Source organism: Cetorhinus maximus, chromosome 21 (genome assembly GCF_964194155.1).
Source record: "Cetorhinus maximus chromosome 21, sCetMax3.hap1.1, whole genome shotgun sequence".
Lineage (NCBI taxonomy): Eukaryota > Metazoa > Chordata > Chondrichthyes > Lamniformes > Cetorhinidae > Cetorhinus > Cetorhinus maximus.
In genome coordinates, this window is record NC_135899.1 from 10382262 (window position 1) to 10405802 (window position 23541).

Genomic DNA, 23541 nt, shown 5'->3' on the forward strand with positions numbered 1-23541 from the left:
GCCTCACTAGTGTTTTATACAATTCCAACATTATATCCTTACTTTTATATTCTATACCTCTGCCAATGAAGGAGAGCATTCCATATGCATTCTTTACAACCTTGTCGACTTGAACTGCTGCCTTCCAGGACCTGTGTACTTGTACACCAAGATATCTCACTTCATCTATCCCTTTTATATTCCCATTTATTCTGTAATCCCTGTAACTGTTTGACCACACTAAATGTATGAATTCACACTTCTACATGTTAACATCCATCTGCCACTTCACCACCCACTCCACCAACCCATCTATATCGTTTTGGAGATTATGGCTATCCTCTAACTATTCACGACTCAGCCAATCTTTATGTCATCTGCAAATTTCCCAATTGTGCCCCCCAAGTTCACATCCAAATCGTTAATATATAACACAAACAGCAAGGCTCCCAACACCAAGCCCTGTGGAACACCACTTGAGACAACTTTCCTTTTGCAAGGCCATCCAACGACCATTACCCTTTGTTTCGTTGTCAAATGCCTTGCTAAAATCCATGTACACAACATCCACTGCACTACCTCCATCAACCCTTCTTGTCACTTCCTCAACGAATTCAGTCAAATTTGTGAGGCAAGACATTCCTTTAACAAATCCATGCTGACCATCCCTGACTAGTCCATGCCTTTCCACATGACAGTTAATCCTATCTCTCAGGATTGATTCTACTAATTTGCTCACCGCCAATGTAAGACTGATTGGCCTATAATTGTTTGGCATTTCCTTTGATCCTTTTTAAACAATGCAACTACGTTTGCATTTCTCCAGTCCTCCGGTACCTCCCCTGTATCTAGTGAAGGTTGGAAAATCATCCTCAGAGCATCTGCTATCTCCTCCCTGACTTCCTTCAGCAGCCTCGGAAACAATCCATCTGGCCCAGGTGACTTATCAGCTTTCAAGGATTTCAACCCTTCAAGTACTTCCTCTCTCTTTATGATTATACCGTCCAATATCTCGCAGTGTTCCTCCTGGACTGATATATCTGCATCCTCCCTTTTCTTTGTAAACATGGAGACAAAATATTCATTTAAAACTCTTCCCACAGCCTCTGCTTCTACACTCAAGTTTCCATCTCCATCTCCGATAGGTCCCACTTTTTCCTTAACTCACCTTTTAGCATTAATGTATTGGGTTATCTTTAACTTTACTTGCTAATCTTTTTTCAAGCCCTCTTTTTGATTTCCTTATTTCCTGTTTTACTTCATCCCTGCACTTCCTATATTAGTGTAGGCTATCTGCAGTGCTTAGTTCTTTGTGCCTATCGTACAATTTCTTTTTCTGTTTGAACTTCCCCTGTATTCTTCTCGACTACCGGGGGGTGGGGGTCTAGATTTGGCAGTACCACTCTTATTTTGGTAGGGGGCATGTCTACTTTGTACAATTAGGGTCTCGCTTTTTAGTGCTTCCCACTGGTTTTCTACTGTTTTATCCTCCAGCAGTGCTGTGCAGTCCACCTCAGCCAAGTCCCTTCTCATTTCTGCAAAATTTGCCTTCCCCCAGTTCAAGACTCTTACTCCTGCCTTATCTCTGTCCTTTTCCATGGTAATGCGAAATCTAACTGAATTGGGATCACTGTCCCCGATATGGTCGCCAACTGTCACTTCACCCACTTGCCCTTCTTCGTTTCCCAAGACTAGGTTTAGAATTGCATCTCCTCTCGTTGGGTTTGTCACTAATTGGTTGAAAAAATTTTCCTGGACACACTGCATGAATTTTTCTCCCTCAGTTCCCCTTATGTTGTTTGAATCCCCATTGATATTAGGATAGTTGAAGTCTCCTACTATTATTTCCCTCTTGTTCTTACAAGCAGAAATTTGCCTACATATTTCTTCTGCTATCTCCCTTTCACCATTTGGGGGTCTGTAGTATAATCCCAGTTGTGCGACTGCCCCTTCTTTATTTCTAAGCTCAATCCATAAAGCCTCGTTTGTTGACCCATTTAGTGCATCAGCCCTTCTCACAACTGGAATTGATTCTTTAACCATTAGTGCTACCCCACACCCCTCCTTTTTTATCTTCTACTCTATCGTGTCTGAAGACTTTATAACCAGGGATATTAAGCTGCCAGTTTTGTCGCTCCTTTAGCCAGGTCTCCGTTATAGCAATGACATCCTGCTGCCATGTGTCTACCTGTGCCCTTAACTCATCTACCTTGTTTGTAATAGTCCTTGCACTGAAGTATAAACAGTTTAACCCCATCAATTTCCCTTGCTGGACACATTGTAAACTTTGCTTCTCCTGTAGCTCCATGTCTATCACAATGTCCCTCGCTAATGTTCTACCTCCGTTTTTCTGATCTGAATCTGACCTATCTGACCCTACTCCTGGGATCCCGTCCCCCTGCCAGACTCGTTTAAATACTCTCCAACAGAACTAGCAAAAGCCTCCGCAAGGACACTGGTCCCACCTTTGCCTGGGTGCAGCCCTTCCGGTTTATACAAGTCCCACCTTCCCCAGAACCGGTCCCAGTGCCTCAAGAATCTGAATCCCTCCCAGATACACCATCTCTCCAGACACGTGTTCATTTGGTCTATCCTCTTATTCCTGCTCTCGCTTGCACGTGCAACTGGGAGTAATCCTGAGCTTACTACATTTGAGGTCTTGCATTTTAATTTATCTCCTAACTTCCTGTACTGAGCTTTCAGGTCCTCATCCCTTAGTTCTCCTATGTCGTTGATACCGATGTGTACCAAGACCACTGGCTGTTTACCTTCCCTCCCCAGAATGTCCTGCAGCCGCTTTGTGACATCCTGGACCCTGGCACCAGGGAGGCAGCATACCACCCTTGATTCACGTTTGCGGCTACAGAAGTGTCTGTCTGTGCCCCTAACTATTGAATCCCCTATCGCCATAGCCCTGCGCTTTTATTCCTCCCGCCCCTCTGAGGAGCAGATCCATCCATGGTGCCGTGAAATTGGCTGTTGCTGCTTTCCCCTGAGAGGCCTTCCTCCCCAACAGTATCCAAAGCGGTATATCTGTTGGAAGGGGGATGACCCCGGGGGCTCCTGCACTACCTTCCTGAGCCTTTTATTGTTCCTGATGGTCACCCATTCCCTTTCTGCCAGTGTTATCTTCACCTGCGGTGTGAGCACCTCGCTAAACGTGCTATCCATGACTTGCTCAGCATCGCGGATGCTCCAAAATGAGTCCACCTGCAGCTCCAGCTCTGAAATCCAGTTTGCTAGAAGCTGCATTTGGACACACCTTCCGCACACGTGGTCACCAGCGTCCCTCATTTCCCAGTTTCTCATGTGTTTTGAAAGTTCCTATGGAATCTGCTTCCACCATATTTTCAGACAGTGAATTCCAGATAACGACAATAGTCTGTGAGATTTAATATTTACTCATTTCCCCTCTCATTATTTTGATAATTATTTTAAATCTCTGGCCTTTAGTAACAGGCACACTCACCAGAGTAAACATATTCTTCTGATCTGCTCCATAAAAACCCCATAATTTAAATTCCTGCACTAAATCTCCCTTTAAACTTCTCTGTTCTAGAGAGAGAATTACCTGCTTATCCAAATCCATCCAGAAAACTGAAGTCCCTCATCAGTGTTGTTGTACTGGTGAATCTCCCTTGTACCTTCTCCAATGACTTGACATCCTGCCTAAAGTGTGGTGTCCAGAATTGCACAAAATACCCCTCCTGAGGCCTATTTGAAGTGCCCGTTGGTGCAAACGCTGCACCTGAAACTGCTCCTTTCTATACCTGTGCAATTGCACACAAGGAACAAGTTCTCTTATCTGATTTCCTAATCCAGAAGGTGATCAAGGATCATGGAACAAGGCTCCAAGGTGATATGGAGACACAGTGGGAGGGGTTGGAATTTGTCCTGGGTGGTTGTGCGACACGGGCAACACTGAAGTAACAGCTTGGAACCCACTCCACTCATTATCTGTTTCCATTAACTACAATGGAGATTGACATTGAGCACGATGTAAACTGGGTTACTGATTTGCTGTCTGGTTTTCTCATATTGCGTTGCCATCCAAAAAAAATTACTCTTTCTGAAGTTCTCATTGAACTGTTTAAAAATAAAGACAGTTTTAGCTAAACAGGGACACACGCACGGACATATCAGAACATGTCATTGAGGTGATGGATCACCAACAGACATTCTGTCTACAACAACTTTCATAGACAATGGCCTCTCTGGATATGTGTGAATAGCTTCCTGCCTGCCTAATCAAGATACAGATATTACATCCAGAGCTGGCATGCACCTGGAGATATCCCCTGGTGAGAGCAGGAAATGGCCACATGCAGGTGGTCTAGCACAGCCACAGAGGGATTGATGAGGCATGAAACCCAATTGGATGACCCGATTCGAGGTATTAACTTATATGTCAAGAGGCCAGGGTCAGAAAGGGATATAAATCCACAGTCACAAGGACAGTGTTGGTGCAGCCAGGAAAGCGTGACGTGGTCAGTCACAGGAAGTCGTGCAGAAGAATTCATTCAGCGGACTGACCTCATGGGGACGGGCTCTGAAAAGCGGATCCTACTGATCTGGTGTTGTAAGTATATATTATTGCTCAGTGCGTTAATAAAGGTTTTGAGAGGTTGAGTAGTTTAGACTGTACTCAACAGATCTGAGGATGGGAAAGGCATGTGGAGGTAGATCAGAATAGGGTTTATGGTAATGACGAAAGGTTCAAGGGTGACAGAGGGGAAAGGAAAGTTGATATTGGGTAGGTCACGGTGATGGGGTGAGGGGGTGGGGGGGGGTGGGCTGGAGTTGGTGGGTGGCAGGGCGAAGGGTAGAGGTTTGTGGGTCACGTTTGGAAGGCAATGCACACCATTTTTCAAATCTGATGTTGACCATGCAGTTCGTCAATAAGTGAGATGCCTCGAAGTGAGAGGAAGGTCTTTTCAGGCGGTTGGAGCACAAGGTCAGCACAAATGGCTGACTAAAAGGACACCCTAATAATTATGAGGTAACTGGATCTCATCGATGCTCAGTCTTGTTCTCCTCTCTATGGTGAAGCCCACACAGCAGCAGGTTTATGTCTAACACATCACTTCGAGATCCCAGCAATGTATGGAGCTTCCATTCATTTTGTGCCATTTGCCATCAACTGCAGTCAGAGGCAGGGATGAATGGAGGGAGAGAGGTGAATGCCTCCAAGGGGCATGTGTGGTGGACTGTAGTCAACTCCATCCCCCCAGCTGAATGGTCATGCTGGACAAGGGCTCATGTGTTTAGTCTTTCTATGTTACCAAGGCAATGGTCTCGCTGTAGAGTCTCGAGGGCGATGGAGGATATTAGAGGAATTATTTCGGCGATTGCTAGGTTGGCTCCTCACGGACAAGGGATACTCCCAGAAAACATGGCTGATGATGCCAGTTCAGCATCTGCAGAGTACTGCTGAGGAGATACAAGAATGCCTATATCTCCACCAGGTCCTTGACTGAACAGGTGATTGGGCTCCTAAAAATTAGGTTCAGAAGTTTAGACAGCCCAGGAAGGGCTCTCCAATACTATCCACAGGGAATGCCTTGGACCATCGCTGTATGCTGCATCCTGCACAGCCTTGTGTTACAAACGTGGGATGCATTGCCTGAGGGAGACAGGAGGGACTGAGGTGTCTACTCCGATGAGAAGGACAACGAAGGCGATGGGAGGGCCAGTATGTGGCCGAACTACATGCAGAGGCTATAGCAGGAATCTGATGTGGCAGACAGGCCCATGCCAATCTGATAGCAGAGTAAGCTGCCAAGACATTTGTTGAACTTTTTGGTTTTCTATCGTTTGCTGGCTGGAAGGCCCCAGCACCTTCTTGTTTGCTGATCTTAGATTTCTCAAATGTATCTTTATTTATGATAGCAGAATTAAATTGCACAAGATACATCTTCCCTGCTGTTGGTTTGAGCCTTGCATGCCCTCAACTATGCTAAAATGCAGAGCCCTGGTGCCATATGCGTGCATTAGGATCAGCACAGCGCCCCGTTCTCCTGCAACCTCAGGCACCTCTAAGTAGAATTGTGATTTTACCCAAGCATTGACAAAGTCCTGTCACAACAGCTTGGAAGGAATTTCAAATCTAAACTCGCCAGGCCTGCGCTCATGTCATCCTGACACGGTCGTTCGCAAACCACTGGCAGCTGAGAGTGGCCCAGAATGTATGGGCATGATATCTTTCTGGGAATCGAGCATTGCCATGCAGGATTTGCCTTCTGTGATCACATATCGCCTACTCATTCAAATGATGTATGTCACAGGCTGTTGCCAGGGAACTCTCAAGGTCACATGTGTACAGTGAATTGTGTTCTGCACTAGCAGGAGACATGAGATTGCTACAATTCTCAATGCCTTTTCATCCTGGCTTTCAGGATCCAGGTGGAACTGTCTAGATTGGTGGACTATCCTGATTGGGCATCTTTGACCTCTAAATACACTTGTGTGACACTGACTGGGAGCTGACGCATTGGTCACAAGTGTCGCCCTAGAATGATCCACTATTAAGTAAGTTCAAGGAAGCAGTGACCTTCAACGCCACCAGCATTAGATTTCTTCCACGTCCTTGTGCCGCAGCTAATCGTGCAGAAGCTGGCAGATAAGGGCAACCACAAGGTGCCTCTGGCATTGCCTTTTCCTCATTTGTAGTTAAGAGCACCGCCTGCAATACACCCGTGGTGGGCCAATGGTCGCCATTCCAGTGGACCCTGTTCACCAGCATCTTGGCTTTCTTGAGGCCGACTGCCTCTTGCTAACCCTGACTCCTGCTCTCAAAGGGATGCTGGCCGGCCAGAGAGCTCTCTCTGGGAGAACCAGACAGGGAAAAACAGCATGAGAATACTATTTTGCCCCTTGAAATTGCTGCTCAATGCATATTGAGGAGGGATGATCATGTTTCTGCTCTCCAGTCGCCACTCACACATCATAATCCCATATCTCTTGACATCTTTATCACGCCAATAAGTTTAGAGGTTACTTTGTAGTCCACTCACTGAGTGCCTCACCTGTACCATGCATTGTAGCGGTGCAAGCCCCCCGACCCTCCAGTCACAGAGACCCCTGAGTCTCAGTCCTAGGTGGCCTTAGCTTGAATGCACCACCGTGATCTGTCATTGTGGCTCCCAAGTCAAGGTAAACTTCTTTCCTGCATGGACCCTGCACAGGACAGTTAAAACTGCTGATGCTTCACGTGAATCGCCTCACAGTCCTTGGCACGGTCCAGCACACAGGCCCATTCTACTCTCTCTTTCCTCATGCTCTAAACAAGCAATGGTCCTTCAATGATGTCCAATGCACTTTGGTTAGAACATGGCAGCATGATATCATAGCTATAACGAAAACTTGACTGAAGGAGAGGCAAAAATTGCAGATCAGCATCCCTGGATATAGAGTTTTCAGGCAGGGTAGATAGGGGATAAAAAGGGTGGGGGTGTAGCATTACTGGTTGAAGAATCAATTACAGATGAGAGGAGGAATGATATACTCAATGGAGCATCAAATGAATCCATATGGGTGGAGCTCATAAATAAAAAAAGGGGCAGGCACACTATTGGGAGTGTACTATCAGCCCACAAATAGTGGAAGGGAGCAAATATTTGAGCAAATTTCTGAGGGCAAAACAATAGGGCAGTAATATTTGGGTACTTCAACTACCCTAATATGAACTGAGGTGTGAACAGTGTGAAGGGCACAGAGGGCACAACATTTTTGAACTGCATTCAAGAGAGCTTTCTTAGCCAGCACACAAAAAGCCCAACGAGAGGGAGCGCAGTTCTAAATTTAGTCTTAGGAAATGCAGCTGGGCAAGTGGATGAAGTAGCACTGGGTGACCATTATGGAGATACTGGCCATAAGACAGTTAGATTTAACGCCTTTATGGAAAAGGACAAAGGAAGGACAGGAGTAAAAGTTCTAAATTGGGGGAAGACAATTTTTAGAACGCTGAGAGGTGAACTGATGAAAGTCGACTAGATGCAGCTATTAGAAGGGAAAACGGTGTCAAATCAGTGGGAGTTATTCAAAAGCGAAGTTCTACGGGCACAGTGTAGACATGTCCCCACAAAGAGAAATGGTGATACTGCCAAATCTAGAGCCCCCTGGTTATCCAGAAGCCTACAAGCTAAGATAAAGCAAAAAAAGAAGGCTCGTGACAGTCAGAAAAAGTTTAATACTGTAGAAAGCCTAGAAGAATATAGAAAGTGCAGGAGTGAAGTAAAAATGTAAATTAGGAAAGCAAAGAGAGGATTTGAAAAAATACTGGCAGGTAAAATCACTGAAAACCCGAAGAGTTTTACCAGTACATTAAGAGCAAGAGAATAACTAAGGAAAAGTTAGGACCTATCAGAGATGTACTTGGTAACCTTTGCATGGATGCTGAGGATGTGGGCAGGGTTCTCAATGCATACTTTGTCTCGCTCTTCACTAAAGAGAGGGATGGTGCAGACATTCTTGTTCAAGAGGAGGAGTGTGAAACATTAGATACAATAAGCATAGTGAGAGAGGAAGTAACAGAGGGACTAACATCCTTGAAGGTGGCTAAATAACCAACACCAGATGGATTGAATCCCAAGCTGTTAAAGGAAACCAGGGAGGAAATAATGTGGACCCTAAGAATCATTTTCCAATCCTCACTAGATGCAGGTGAGGTACCAGAGGATTGGATGTCTGTGAACATTGTACCATTATTTAAAAGGCTTGGAAGGGATCAGCCATAAAATGATAGACTGGACAGTCTGACTTCAGTTGTGGGCAAATTATTGGAATCAATTCTGAGAGACAGGATAAACTGTCACTTAGAAAGGCATGGATTCATCAGGGAGAGTCGGCTTGGTTTTGTTAAGGGGAATATCGTGTCTTACTAACTTAATCGAATTTTTTGAGGAACCAACAAGAAGAATTGATGAGGGTAGTGGAATGGATGTTGTCTACATGGATTTTAGTGAGGCATTTGACAAGGTCCACATGGCAGGCTGGTCAGAAAAGTGAGATCCCATGGGATATGGGGGAAGGTGGCGAGTTGGATCCAAAATTGGCTCAGTGACAGGAAACAATGGGTAATGGTCCAATGGAAAATGGTTTTCAGTGGTCTTTGACAGGGTTCAGTGTTGGAGCCATTGCTGTTTGTTGCATATATTAATGATTTGGAATTAAATGTGGGAGGTAGGATTGGAAAATTTCCAGGTGGCACAAAAATTTGTTGTGAGTTGAAAGTGAAGAGGGTAGCTGTTGTCTCCAGAATGATGTCAATGGTTTTGTTAAGTGGGCAAACTGAATTCAATCCAGAAAATTGTGAGGTAATGCATTTGGGGAGGGAAAACAAAGCAAGGGAATACTTAATAAATGAAAGGATATTGAGAGGGGTTGAGAAAGTGAGAGAGTTTGGCCTGCATGTCCGCATATCCTGGGTGGTGGCAGGACAGGTGGATATGGTGGTCAAGAAAGCATATGGAATGCTTTCCTTATTGGGCGAGGTATTGAAGTCAAAGGCAAGGATGCTGTGATGGAACTGTAGAAAATGCTGGTTAGGCCACAGTTGTAATTTTGTGTACAGTTCTAGTCACCACATGACAGGAATGACATAATTGCTCTGGAGAGAGTACGGAGAAGGATTTACAAGAATGCTGCCAGGGCTTGAAATTTGCAGCTATGAGGAAAGATTGGAAAGGCTGGGGTTGTTTCCTTTCGAACAGATGAGGCTGAGAGGTGACTTAATTGAGGTGTACAAAATTATGAGGGGCCTAGATAGGGTAGAAAGGAAAGACTTGTTTCCCTAGCTGAAGGGTCAATTACCAGGGGGCATCGATTTAAGGTGATTGGTAGAAGGATTAGAGGGGACATGAGGGAAATCTTTTTCACCCAGACGGTGGTTGGCATGTGGAAGTCTTGGCCTGAATTGGTGATTTAGGCGGAAATGCTCAACTCATTTGAAAGGTACCTGGATCTACACCTGAAGTGTTGTAGCCTGCACAGCTACAGATCAGGAGCAGGAAAATAAGATTAAAATGAGCAGCCACTTTCTTTTTTTTGGGCTGGTGCAGACACAATGAGCTGAATGCTCTCTTTCTGCACCATAACTTTTCTATCGTTCTATGGTTGCAAGCCTTCACTGTGAGGTCCGCCCTTGATGAGGAGATGAGCACACCACAAAAACCACCAGGTGCAGTCTGACAAAAATTTTAGACAAATGCACAAACATCTCTTTAATCCTCCACCCAAATCCCTCTTGCAGTTGAGGCTAATGTGCAGCGCCTGGTTTTCTACTGTTAAGAAGGCAGCGAAGAGCTTCAGTCTCTTAGCCCTGAAACCGCATCTACTGTGTTCCTTGCCACTCACATAGCAGATTTAACTCCCCGTGCGTACTTGTGACATCTCACATCAGAGCAACAGTAGCAGGAGAAACAATGACCTAGAATGAACACAATTTCAGAGGTCAGAACATGGTGAGATGAAAGTAATGGGGCTTGCATGAGGAGTGACCAGGCAGCACACTCACAACTGATGGCCAGAGCTTAATCATGCTCATGTGGGATTATTGAATAATCACTATGTTGATAATGTGGGAGAACTGAATCTATGAGAGTTCCTGATCAGACACTGATAGGAGCCCTCATTCCGAGTGTTAAATGCTGGTGACAACTGAAGCATCTGACAGCGAGGTGGAATCCAGGAGACCTCCAAACAGTGAAAGTGAACAGATATTTACAAGTGTCCAAACTATATACAATAAAGCTCTCCCCTTCCACCTGTGTGCCTTCAATACTTCTTATTTTTTTCTTTTCCTACCACTATGTCTCGGCGCAACCCAACATCCACATCAGATGTGAAAACAGCTACACCCTGTTGTCCAGGTATCCTCTAAACAAAGGTGGCCGGGCCTTCGAACCCATGAGGTAATGACGGAGACAGCGACATCTTGCTTGTTCTCAACGCCAGATTTTCCAAGCTCCACATCGATGAAGAAGTAATGAGCTGAAAAGGGCAAGATCACCCATGTTCAGCCGTCCGGCTCCACTTCCAATTCCGCACCCACAGCCAAACCTAGACCTCAGATTGTAAGATTCCACCTGCTAACTTGGATTCTCTTTACAAAGATGCTGCCTGACTAGCATTTCCAGCTTCTCCTATTTTTACTTCAAATAACTGCAGCCCTGCCACATCCAGTCATCAATGATGGTGGACAATTAAACTCGAAGAAAGGAAGCTCCATGAACATTCCCGCACATGGTGAGGGGTGAGTCCCGCACATCAGTGCAAAAAACAAGCCTGAAATATTTGCAAAAATTTTATAGCCTGAAATGTAGAGTGGATGATCCACCTTGGTCTCATTCCAATGTCACCAATGTCACAGGTGCCAGTCTTCAGCTGATTCAATTGACTCCACATGATAACAAGTAACGGATGAACACACTGGATACAGCAAAGGCAATGGACACTAACAACATCCCAGCTATCGTACTGGAGATTTTTACTCCAAAATTAATGACACCCATAGCCAACTGTTGCAGTAGAGTTACAACAAAGGCATCTACCCAACAATGCGGGAAATTGCCCAAGTATATCTTGTCCACGAAAAGCAGAACAAATGCACTGCGGACAATCACTGATCCAATAGTCTACTCTCAACCAGCAGACAGGTGGTGGAATGTGTTGTCGACAATGCCATCAAGTGGCACTTACATAGGGATAAAATGGTTATCAATTCTCTGTTTGCATTCCGCCAGGGCCACTTGGCTCTGGATCTCATACAGACTTATTCCATCCTGGACAAAACTGCTGAATGCCGGGGTAAGGTGTCATTGAGAATCGGGGGATCTCATTTATGGAATTCATATCAGCACAAAAGCAGATGTTTGTGGTTGTTGGAAATCAGTCATCTCAGCCCCAGTGATAATTACAGGATGTTCGTCTGGATAGTGTCCTAGGCCCACCAATCTTCAGTCGTTTTCTCAATGATCTGCCTTCCATCATAAGTCGGGATGGTCGCTGATGATTGCATAATGTTCAGTACCATTTGCCACTCTTCCGATACTGAAACAGTCCGTGGACACCTGCAGTGTGACCTGGACAACATTCAAGCTTGGACTGATGAGTGGTAAGTAACTTCAGCGCCAGGTAATGATTAGCACCAACAAAGGAGAAACTAAGCATCATCCTTGACATTCAACTGCATTTCCAGCACTCTCTGCCCAACATCAACATCCTGCAGATGAGCCTGGAGCAGAAACTGAACTATGTGAGCCATATAAATACGATAGTTATAAAGGCAAGTCAGAAACCAGGAATTTTGCAGCATGTAACTCATCTCCAAATCATCAAAATTCTGTCCGCCATCTAAAAGGCACAAGACATCAGTGTAATGGAATAAGTCCATTTGCCTCAATAAGTGTAGCTGCAATAACACTAAAGAAACCCATCAGTATTTGAGGGAAAATCAGCCAATTGATCAGCATCTGATCCACCATTTTAAACATTCATGCTCTCCACCACCAGCGCACATCAGCAGCAGTGTGTACCATTTACAATATACACTGCAGCTGCTCACCAAGACTCTTTTTACAGCACCTTTCCAAACCAGTGACCTCTACCTCAAGGAGGAACAAGGCCTAGAGGGGCAGGGGAACACAACCGCCTAAGTCACACACCATCCTGACGTGGGACTACATCACTGACCCCTCAATGTCGCAGGCTCAAAATCCTGTACCTCCCTTCCTAACAGTACTCTGGGTGTATCTGCATCACATGGACTGGATCGGTTCAAGAAGGCAGTCCACCAACTTTTCAAGAATAACTGGGAATGGGAAACAAATGCTGGCCTCACCAAGGACACCCACATCCCAAGAAAGAATAAAAATTGAAATCCAAAATGTCAACCATGTCCAAATTAGACCTCACTCTCCTCAGCTTTCATAATTCCACTTTCCAAGCCCAGGCTGTTCTATCCAATTTCAGTTTAGAACTTTTTCCGGCTGCTTATTAAACGCTTTTTGATGCTTCTGACGCCCTCAGTCAAAAGCGCATCACTTACTTGCAATACTCTTGACATAAAGTAGCTAAGAGAGATTTATGTTTCAATATTTCCCACTTATTCAACAAAATCATACACAGTATTGCTATCTGGTTCCCACTAATGCCAGCCTGATAATTATGTAGCATCTACAAAGTAGGTATCCGGAATTGCCACACTAAATATAAAACAAGCCATACTGAATATGAAAACTGGAGAGCTCTGCTGTACAAGTGGTCTTAAGTGCACTCTTGGTCTTCCATTGGATAGTGGTGCATGAGCAGTGCAAGCCCCATACAATGGAAAAGTCTGTAGAATGAACTGAAATATGATCATAAAATAGGTGCACCAGAAATAATGCAAGGAGTTCAGCCTCTCAGTGTCCTGCCCAATTTGTCAATATTTACCCTGAAATAAACAAAATCAAAACAAATATTTCAGCATTATCATGATGTTGTTTCTAAGACCCGGCTGTTCACAAATTAGTTGCCTCACTTCCTACACTACAACAGTGACTGTTTCACAAATGTACTTCACTTGTTCTGAGGCACTTTGGGCTGTGGGCATGAAGGCACTATTTAAATGCAAGGTCTTTCTTTTTTTTCCTTTATAATGATTGTTCTCTGTCAAGGAGATGAGATAATTGTTCTCACTGTTGCTCACCTTTGCTTTTCTTTGACTTTCATTCCCCACTGTATATTCAGTAGATTGCATAAAGGTGCAGCTGGAGACTGAGTGCAGCGAGATCAAGTGCTTAAATCAGAAATTAGGTAAGCAAGAGAATTCGGTGCAGTGAGGAAGGGGTGCTGTTCTTCCCATTTTACAAAAAAGGAATGCTGCAGGAAAGGGAACCAGGGACAGCAAGACCCAAGGGCTCAATCCTAGAGGTACTAATTAGGTGTGCAGGTAGGTAATTGTTGAGTATTTTTTCTCTCTCTAAGTTAAACCAGCACTGGGGAGACATTAAAATTATAGAGTGAATTAGTTAAAATCGATAATATAACTCTCAATAAATGCACATGCCATTGAGAAAGAAAGGCTCAATGAACAAAGTGCTCCATCGGTGGCTGACTTGGGAAGGTAATGGTGGCATCAAATTGAGATAAAAGGTGTACAATGCTGCAAAGATTAGTTGTGGGCCAGAGAATTTGGAAAATTTTAGTAACCTGCAAACAATGATTAAAAAAAGGAGGGAAAAATTGGAGTATGAGAGAAAACTAAAAACAGACAGTAAAAGCCTCTACACATACATAAAAAAGAAGAGCAGTGATCGTGAGTGCGGGCCTCTTAGGGGGTGAGACTGGGGAATCAATAATGAGAAACCAGGAAACGGCAGAGACTTTGAACAAGAATCCTTCATAGTAGAATACACAAAAATCATCCCAAGAATAGTAGAAAAACAAGGTCAAAAAGGAGAGAGGATTTTGAAGCAATCATGATCACTAGATAAAACGTAAGAGGAAAACTAGTGGGACTAGAGGCTGACAAGAAACTTGGATCTGATGACTTGCATAGTTGGTCTGTAAGGCACTGACTGCAGAGATAGTGGATGCATTGGTTGTAATCTTCCAAAATTCCCTGTATTCTGGAAAGGTCACAATGGACTGGAAAGCCACGAATGTAACACCACTGTTCAGGAAGGGAGGGAGACAGAAATCAGTGAATTATAGGCTAGTTAGTCTAATATCTGCCATTGAAAAATTCTAAAAACCATGATTGAAAGGTAGTAGCAGGACAATGAGAAATCATTACATTATCAGGCAGAGTCAACATAGTTTTGTGAAAGGGAAATCGTGTTTGACAAATTTAATAGAGTTCTTTGATGATGTAACAAGCAGGATGGTTAATGGGGAACCAGTTGATGTAGTGTATTTTATTTCCCAAAAGGCATTCGATAAAGTGTCACATAAAAGCTTACTGCAGAAGAGCTCATGGTGCCAGGGGTGATATAATGGCATTGAGAGAGGATCGGCTAACTAGCAGGAAATAGAGAGTCAGGATAAATGGGTCCATTTCAGTTTGGCAAACTTTGACTGGTGGAGTGCCACTAGGATCAGTGCTTGGGCCCCAACTATTTACGATCTACAGACATGACATATTAAAAAGACTGACTATGTTGCAGCCAAATTTGCTGATGATACAATAGGTAGGAATGCAAGTTGTGAGGGTGGATTCAAAGTGTCTGCAAAAGGATATGGATAGGTTAAGTAAGCGAGAAAAATTGGCAGCTGGAGTATAATGTGGGAAAATATGAGGTTGTTCACTTTATCAGTAAGAATTAAAAAGTAGAATATTATTTAAATGAAGAGAAGTTGCAGAAGGCTGGAGTACAGACGGATCTTGTATATTAATCACAAAGGTTAGCACAAGAACAGTATTAGGAGCAGGAGTAGGCCATTTGATCCCACGAGTCTGCTCTGCCATTCAATAAGATCATGGCTGATATGATTGTGGCATGTGCTCCACTTTCCTGACTACCTCCCTATGCAGGTACAGCAAGTAATTAGGAAGCAAATGGAATATTGGCCTTAATTGAAAGGGAGATGGAGTGTAATAGTGGGGAAATCTTGATATAGCCGTACAGGGCATTGGTAAGAGTAACAGTACAGTTTGGGGGTCGGTTAGCTCGGTTGGCTGTACGGCTGGCTTGTGATGCAGAATGATGCAACAGTACAATTCCCATACTGGCTGAGGTCATCCATGAAGACCCTACCTTCTCAATCTCACCCCACCCCTGAGGTGTGCTGACCTTCAGGTTAAATTCACAACAGTCATCTATCTCTAATGAGAGAGCAGCCTAGGGTCCTCTGGGACTACGGAGACTTTCAATTCACAGTTTTGGTTTCCTTAATTAAGGGAGATATATTTGTGTCTCAGAAGCAGTTCAGAGAAGGTTCACTTGGATGATCCTTGGGATGAAGGAGGGGTCTTATTAGGAAAGGTTGAACAGTTTAGGCCTATACTCTTGAAGTTTAGAAAAATGAGAGGTAACTTTATTCAAACATATGTGATTCTGAGGGAACTTGGCAGGTTAGATACTGGGGGGATGATTCCTCTTGTGGGGAATCTAGAACCAGGGGACATAGTTTATAAACAAGGGGTCTGTCTCCATTTTAAGACAGAGATGAGAAGGAATTTCTTCTCTGGGAGGGATGTTAGCCTTTGCAATTCTCTTCGACAGAGGGCAATCGGGGCCAGGCTGCTGTATAGAGACAAGGCTGAGTTAGACAGATTTTTGATTGACAGTGGAGTTAAGGGCTATAGGTAACAGGCAAAAAGGACAGTTAAAGCCACAGTTAGATGACCATGATATTATCGAATGCCGGAGCAGGTTTGATGGGCCAAATGGCCTCCTGCTCCGATTTCTTATGATCCAATAATGAACCACAACCCCTCACCTTAGGAACATTGGATTTCCTGTTTCTCCCATACCCCCGCCCAACACCCACCACCGCCCAATAAGGACCACCGAGCACCTTTCCACACAACAAACCCATGGACAACTGGCCAGTGACATTGTGCTGCAGCTCAACCCTCAGAATGGATTGGGCCTCTCATCAAGTTGGTGTACTGAGCAGTGAGTTCACTGGTTCACTAGCTGCTCGATCAATGGGGTCACTCAAAAAATTAACCTCGTTCAATCCAAGCCGCTGTGTCACACTCCCTTTTCTAAATTTGATGTTATCCCGACATTGGTTCAGACTCTCTGGCTGCGAAAACCATGAATGTTTATCACCTCTCTACTGTTTGAATCTTGAATAATTTGATGAGGTCCCCTGGCGTCCTTCAGTTTCCAGTGTAGACTCAGCTTCTCGTGACTAAGGAGTCTAATTACCAAACGTATTCACTGTCTTTTCACACATTCTCTTCAGAGTCTGCATAACTTCCTGATAATACATTGATAAAAATGTTCACAGAATTCCAATAATTGACAGCCCAGTCCCCTCTGGAAACTCGGATTCACATCCTGAGATCCATGCTCCATTCCTCTGGTTATACAGACCCCTTCACTGCTTTGACACACAGTGTTGATGACTTCAGACACTTACCCAGAGGAACCCAGAGAAAGCAAAATGTAAGAATGGAGAGTGACCAGGGATTAAAAGCCAGCAATGTGAATATTTAATCTGGAACTTTGGAGCCCCTTTAATCCCTTCACAACTGGAATTATAATTAGGAAATTTAATATAAGAGTTTTACCAGGGTTGATAGAATTTATCATTTCTCTCCACACTGTGTACTGCAAAGGGCCTTTGAACTTTCTGGTAGACAGGGCAGTGGCATCTGCTATTGAGAGTTGGTTAATGTCATCACTATTCCTGTAAATATTAAACAGTTGATGTTATAAATTTGCCCTATTTGAATATTTTAGACATGATTTAAATGATCAAGCTACTCCAGCATTCATATCCTTCAACATTTTTCGTATAAGAACAGATGTGGTTGAAAGTGAAATTTTGCCTTTATAACTGAGCAAAAGATAACTTAGAAATGCAAGGACAGAGGACGGGAAACACTCATGCCCTGCAAAAGGCCCATAGCCTGATAACAGATTTGTTACTTGGATATCACAAATCACAGGAGAAGATAAATATTTAGCCTGTCCACTTACTGTATTACAAACAAAGCTTGCAGAATAAAGACAAAGGCTGAAAACATCTATCCAACTCTCCAAGATGCCTGCGCTCCTCTACTTCTGGCCTCTTGAATATCCCTGATTTTAATCACTCCACCATTGACAGCTGGACCTTCAGCGGCCGAGGTCCTGAGCTCCGAAATTCCCTCCTTAAACCTTTCTGCCTTTCTATCTCTCTTTCTTCCTTTAAGACGCTTTAAAATGTACCTCATCATCAGTATTAATATCTCCTTGTGGTTCGGTGTCAACATTGCTTTATATCTTAAAACGAGTTTCTGCTGTTGTGTTGATTTTTTTGGATTCACTCACGGGTTGTGGGCTTCGCTGGCTAGGCCAGCATTTATTGCCCATTCCTAACTGTCCCTTCAGAAGGTGGTCGTGAACTGCCTTCTTCAACCCTTGCAGTCCAAGTGGTGTACTTACACCCACAGCGCTATTAGGGAGGGAGTTCCAGGACTTTGACCCAGCGACAGTGAAGGAACGGTGAGACAGTTACAAGTCAGGATAGTGAGTGGCTTGGAGGGGAACTTCCAGTTAGTGGTGTTCCCACGCATCTGCTGTCAGTGTCCTTCTAGATAGTAGCAGTTGTGAGTTTGCAAGCTGTTGCCTAAGGATTGGTGAGATCCTGCAGTGCATCTTGTAGATGGTACACACTGTTGCCACTCTGCGTTGGTGGAGGAGAGAGTTAATGGATGTGGATGGGGCTCAATCAAGTGAGCTGCTTTGTCCTGGATGGTGTCAAATTTTATGAATGTTATTGGAGCCGCACTCATCCAGGCAAGTGGAAGGTATTCCATCACTCTCCTAACATGTCCCTTGTAGGTGATGGGCAGGCTTTTGGAGTCAGAAGATGAGTTACTCATTGCAGGATTCCGAGCATCTCACCTGTGCTTGTAGCCACAGTATTTATATGGCTAGTTCAGTTCAGTTTGTGGTCAATGGTAAACCTCAGGTTGTTGATAGTGGGAGATTCAGTGATGGTAATGGCAAGCGATGAAATATCAAGGGGCGGTGGTTAGATTCTCTTATGTTGGAGATGGCTAATGCCTGGCACTTGTGTGGAGCAAATGTTACCAGCCACTTGTCAGCTCAAGCCTGGTTGTTGTTCAGTTCTTGCTGCATTTGGACATAGACTGCTTCAGTATCTGAGGAGTCGTGAATGATGCTGAACATTGTGCAATCATCAGCGAACATCCCCACTTCTGACCTTACGATGGAAGGGAGGTCATTGATGAAGCAGCTAAAGATGGTTGGGTATAAGACACTACCCTGAGGAACTGCTGCAGTGATGCCCAGGAACTGAGATGATTGGCCTCCAACAACTACAACCATCTTCCTTTGTGCTAGCTAGGACTCCAACCAGTGGAGAGTTTTTCTCTGGTTACCATTGACTCCAGTTTTTCTAGCATTCCTTGATGCCACACTCGGTCAAATGCTGCCTTGATCTCATGTGGAGTCACTCTCACCTTACCTCTGGAGTTTAGCTGTTTTGCCCATGATTGAACAAAGACTGTAATGAGGTCAGGAGCTGAACAACCCTGGCGGAACCCAAACTGAGCTTCAGTGAGCAAGTTATTGCTAAGAAAGTGCAGCTTGATAGCACTGTTGTAGACCCCTTTCATCACCTCGCGAGTAGACTGATTGGGCAGTAATTGGCCGGGTCAGTTTTGTCCTGCTTTTAGTGCACATGATATACCTGGGTAATTTTCCACATTGCCGGGTAGATGCCAGTGTTGTAGCTGTACTGGAAGAGCTTGGCTAGGGGCCTGACAAGTTCTGGAGCACAAGTCTGCAATACTACTGCCGGAATATTGTCAGGGCCCATAGCCTTTGCAATATGCAGTGTCTTCAGCCGTTTCTTGATATCACGTGGAGTGAATCAAATTGGCTGAAAATTGTCATCCGTGATGCTGGGGACTTCTGGAGAAGGCCAAGATGGCTCATCCACTCGGCACATCAGTCTGAAGATTGTTGCAAACACCTTAATCTTTTGCACTGATGTGCGGTGCTCCTCCATTATTGATGGTGGGAGCATTTGTGAGCCTTCCTCCTCCAGTTAGTGGTTTCATTGTCCAAGGCAGCGCTGGCTGCATGTGGCAGGACTGCAGAGCTTAGATCTGATCCATTGGCTGTTGGGTCGCTTAGCTTTGTCTATCACATGCTGCTTACGCTGCTTGACATGTGAGTTGTAGCTTCACCAGGTTGATACCTCCTTTTTAGGTATGCATGGTGCTGTTCCTGGCATGCCCTCCTGCACTCTTTATTGAACCAGGGTTAATTCCCTGGCTTGGTGGTAATGGTAGAGTGCAAGATATGTCAAGCCATGAGGTTGCAGAGTGTGGTTAAGTACAATTCTGCTGTTGCTGATGGCCAACAGCGCCTCATGGATACGCAGTCTTGAGTGAGGTATCCTCAATGTGAAGGCAGGAGTTCATCTCCACAATGACTGTGCGGTGGTCACTCCTACTGATACTGTCATGGAAAGATGCATGTGCGGCAGACAGATTGGTGAGGATGAGGTCAAGTATGCATTTCCCTCTTGTTCGTTCCCTCACCACCTGCCACAGGCCCAGTCTAGTAACAATGTCCTTTGGGACATAGCCAGCCCAGTCAGTAGTGGTGCTTCTTTTTTGAATTCATTCATGAGATGTGGCCATCGTTGGCGAGGCCAGCATTTATTGCCCATCCCTAATTGCCCTTGAAAAGCTGGTGGTGAGCTGCCTTCTTGAACTGCTGCAGTCCATGTGGTGTAGGTACAGCCACAGTGCTGTTAGGGAGAGAGTTCGATTAACGAGCCACTCTTGGTGATGGACATTGTAGACACCCATCCAGTGTACATTTTGCACTCTTGCCACTCTTAGTGCTTCCTCCAAGAGGTGTTCAACATGGAGGAGTGCTGATTCATCAGCTGAGGAGTGGGTGAGAGGGCGGGGGGTGGCAGATAGGTGGGTACGTGGTAATCAGCAGGAGGTTTCCTTGCCCACGTTTGACCTGATCCCATGAAACTGAGTCGATGTTAAAAACTCCCAGGGCAACTGCCTCCAAGCTTTATACCACAGTGCTGCCACCTCTGCTGGGTCTGTCTTGTCGGTGTTAAGGAAACAGATCAAGATTCTATACTGGAATAAAAACAAAACCCATTCCCACTTTAACATATGACTGTCTCGGTTTGGTCAGGAGCCTTGCATGGACATGGATGGTCGACACCATGGAAACATGGACGGTGTGGCTCTCTCAGGATCAGTAGGAAGGTCACAGCCACACTAACAGCAGTATGCAGCCTGCAAGTGAGTACTTCAGGACTGCATGGCATCTTGTAATTTAATACAATAATGTGGACCAGTTATATGGAATCTAATTTAATATCTGCCATAAAGCTTGTCATCACAATAAAATACTAGTACTTAAACCTTAAGCAGAGTTACTGTTGCCTGATAAACGACCCTTTAATGTTGCAACGGTAACTAGGAAAGAAACAAAGCCTTTCTGAGTTATTTTACCAAACTGTGCAGAGTTCCAGTAGAGAGCATGTCCTACCTTCTCTTCCGACAAGCTTGCCCCTGAAAGAAAAAAAATCATGAATAGTAAGGAGCAAAGTAACAAACTGAGAATCATAGAAAATTTACAGCACAGAAAGAGGCCACTTGGCCCATCGTGTCTGCGCCAGATGAAAAACAAGCCACCCGACTTAATCGCACTTTGCATCATTTGGTCCACAGCCCTGCAGGTTACGGCACTTGATGTCAATATCCAGCCAGCTTTTAAATGAGTTGAGGGTTTCTGCCTCTACTACCCTTTCAGGCAGTGAGTTCCAGATCCCACAACCCTCTGGGTGTAAACATTTTTCCTCATCTCCCCTCTCATCGTTCTATCCAACACTTTAAACCTGTGCTCCCTCGTCACTGATCTCTCTGGTAAGTAAATAGGCCCCTCCCCACCCACTATCAGGCCCCTCACAATTCTCCATATCTCAAATCTCCCCTCAGCCTCCTCTGTTCCAGGGAAAACAGCCCCAGTCTATCCAATCTTTCCTCATAGCTGCAACTTTCTTGTACTGGTAACATCTTCGTCAATTTCCTCTGTAACCTATCTAATGCAATTACATCCTTTCTGTAATGAGGTTACCAGAACTATACACAGTTCAGGAGGACATAAACAGGGCGGCTGGTGAAATGAGCAGACTCAAAGCAGATGAGATTTAACACGGAAGTGAAAAGTGATGAATTTTGGAAGGAAGATTGTGGAGGGTAAAATAAACTGGAACTCAACATCAGCCCCTCTCACAGACACAGTGACTCTCACACACCGTACCAGACACACCCACACCACTCACAACATGAACTGTAACTGGATTACAATGAGCGTTTCAGGAGAAAATTAAATTTGGCAACACGGAAATAATCACAAAGCAAGTGTGAAGAAGTTCAGGAAAACTCATTCTCAGGAGGTCACAGGTATTCCTGGGAATCTGCAGACAATGCGGACGCCGATTATTTCCGGGACACAGCAGAGCTGCCACGAAACTCACAGAAATTTGTTTAAATCAGCTTTTATATTTTCATAAAATTCAATAGTTATTTCACGGTTATCAGTTATTTTGTGACTGTCTGAAGTCTCATTGACTGACCCGTAAAATATCCCCTCACCTTCAAAAATATCAGCTCGTCTTTTTGATCCATCTGTTTCTGCAACTTTGACCGCTTCTCCTCAATAGAATTTAAATTCTCCTGAATCTCTCGAAGGCTTTTCTCCATTATTTCTAGAATCCTCTCCTCTTCTTCCCTGAGATCTCTGAGTAAACGCTGCTCTTTCTCAGTGAGAATCTGGTGCAGTTTACTGAACTCGGATGTGATGTGGGTCTGCAGACTGCTCGACTGTTCCTACCAAATGAAATGTGAAACATAATTAATGTCCCGCGATAAAGGGAACAAAACTAACCGAGATCCCAGAAAATCAGCACTTTACCCTAACTTCGGAAATCTTCCGTTTCTGTTTCTGTTCCGTTTCTCGAACCGCCGATTTCTTCTGTGTGAGAGAATGTAAGGAAGATTTCAGCTGATCCTGGGATTGGGAGAGAAAATCACAGAATGGAAGTGTTAGACCATGAAAATGTGATAAAACTATCAGCTGAGCAAATATTTCCCCTTTTACCTTGTAGATTTCAACAGCTTCATCGATCGGCAGGACGCGGTGCTCTCTGTGTTCCCGCGAAACTCTACAAATCAGGCAGATCAATTTCTTGTCAGTTTCACAAAACAGCTTCAGTTCTTCTTGATGTTTCTCACAGTGAAGTTTACTTTCCTTCTCTTTCGGATCCAGCTGTAATTTTCGACCTTTCTCGGCCAGATTCGCTAAGGCCCGATTTACCCTGAGGTTTCTTTCCGGAAACTCCTGTCTACATTCCGGGCAGGAGTTTATCTCCTTCTTTTCCCAACACTGGGTGATACAGGAGCGGCAGAAGTTGTGTCCACACTCCAGTATTACGGGATCAGTGAAGAAATCAAGACAAATGGGACAAATTGTCTCCTCGGTCAAACTCTGGACCTGTTCTCTGGAAGCCATGTTCACACTCAGCACTTCCTGATTCAAACAGCTTTCAGTTTCGATGTTACTGCTGCACACCCTCAGTTCAGCTATTTTCATATAAAGTTCACTGTAATCCTCAAGGAATTATGATTACATCGTGGTCTATGACCTCGCGACTTTCACACGGGACAGTAAAAATAACTCGCCCAGTCTGAAGGGGGTAAAGCAGGTTTAGAGCACGGAGGGGAATAATTGAACCCTGTCGAGGGCGGGTTGGGCTCCAACGAATTTTGACCGTGGAGAGAGAGAGAGAGAAAGAAAGAACGGGGTGCGGGGGGACCGTAAATCGGGTCTTAGCGAATCTGGCCGAGAAAGC

General features: G+C 44.5%; 1 protein-coding gene across 1 annotated transcript in view; it reads right to left on the reverse strand.

Annotated features, from left to right (window-relative positions):
• LOC144695660 (zinc-binding protein A33-like) overlaps positions 1-23223 on the reverse strand; it is a 32252-nt gene extending 9029 nt beyond the window's left edge. Inside the window, exons 1-5 of the mRNA XM_078566586.1 lie at positions 22791-23223; positions 22605-22700; positions 22286-22519; positions 21177-21199; positions 17204-17322 (exon numbers count right to left, since the gene is read on the reverse strand). Of these exons, the coding sequence (XP_078422712.1) occupies positions 17204-17322; positions 21177-21199; positions 22286-22519; positions 22605-22700; positions 22791-23201 (883 nt within the window). The 5' untranslated portion in view covers positions 23202-23223. The remainder of the gene's footprint in view (positions 1-17203; positions 17323-21176; positions 21200-22285; positions 22520-22604; positions 22701-22790) is intronic.
• Between the last annotated feature and the right edge of the window lie 318 nt (positions 23224-23541).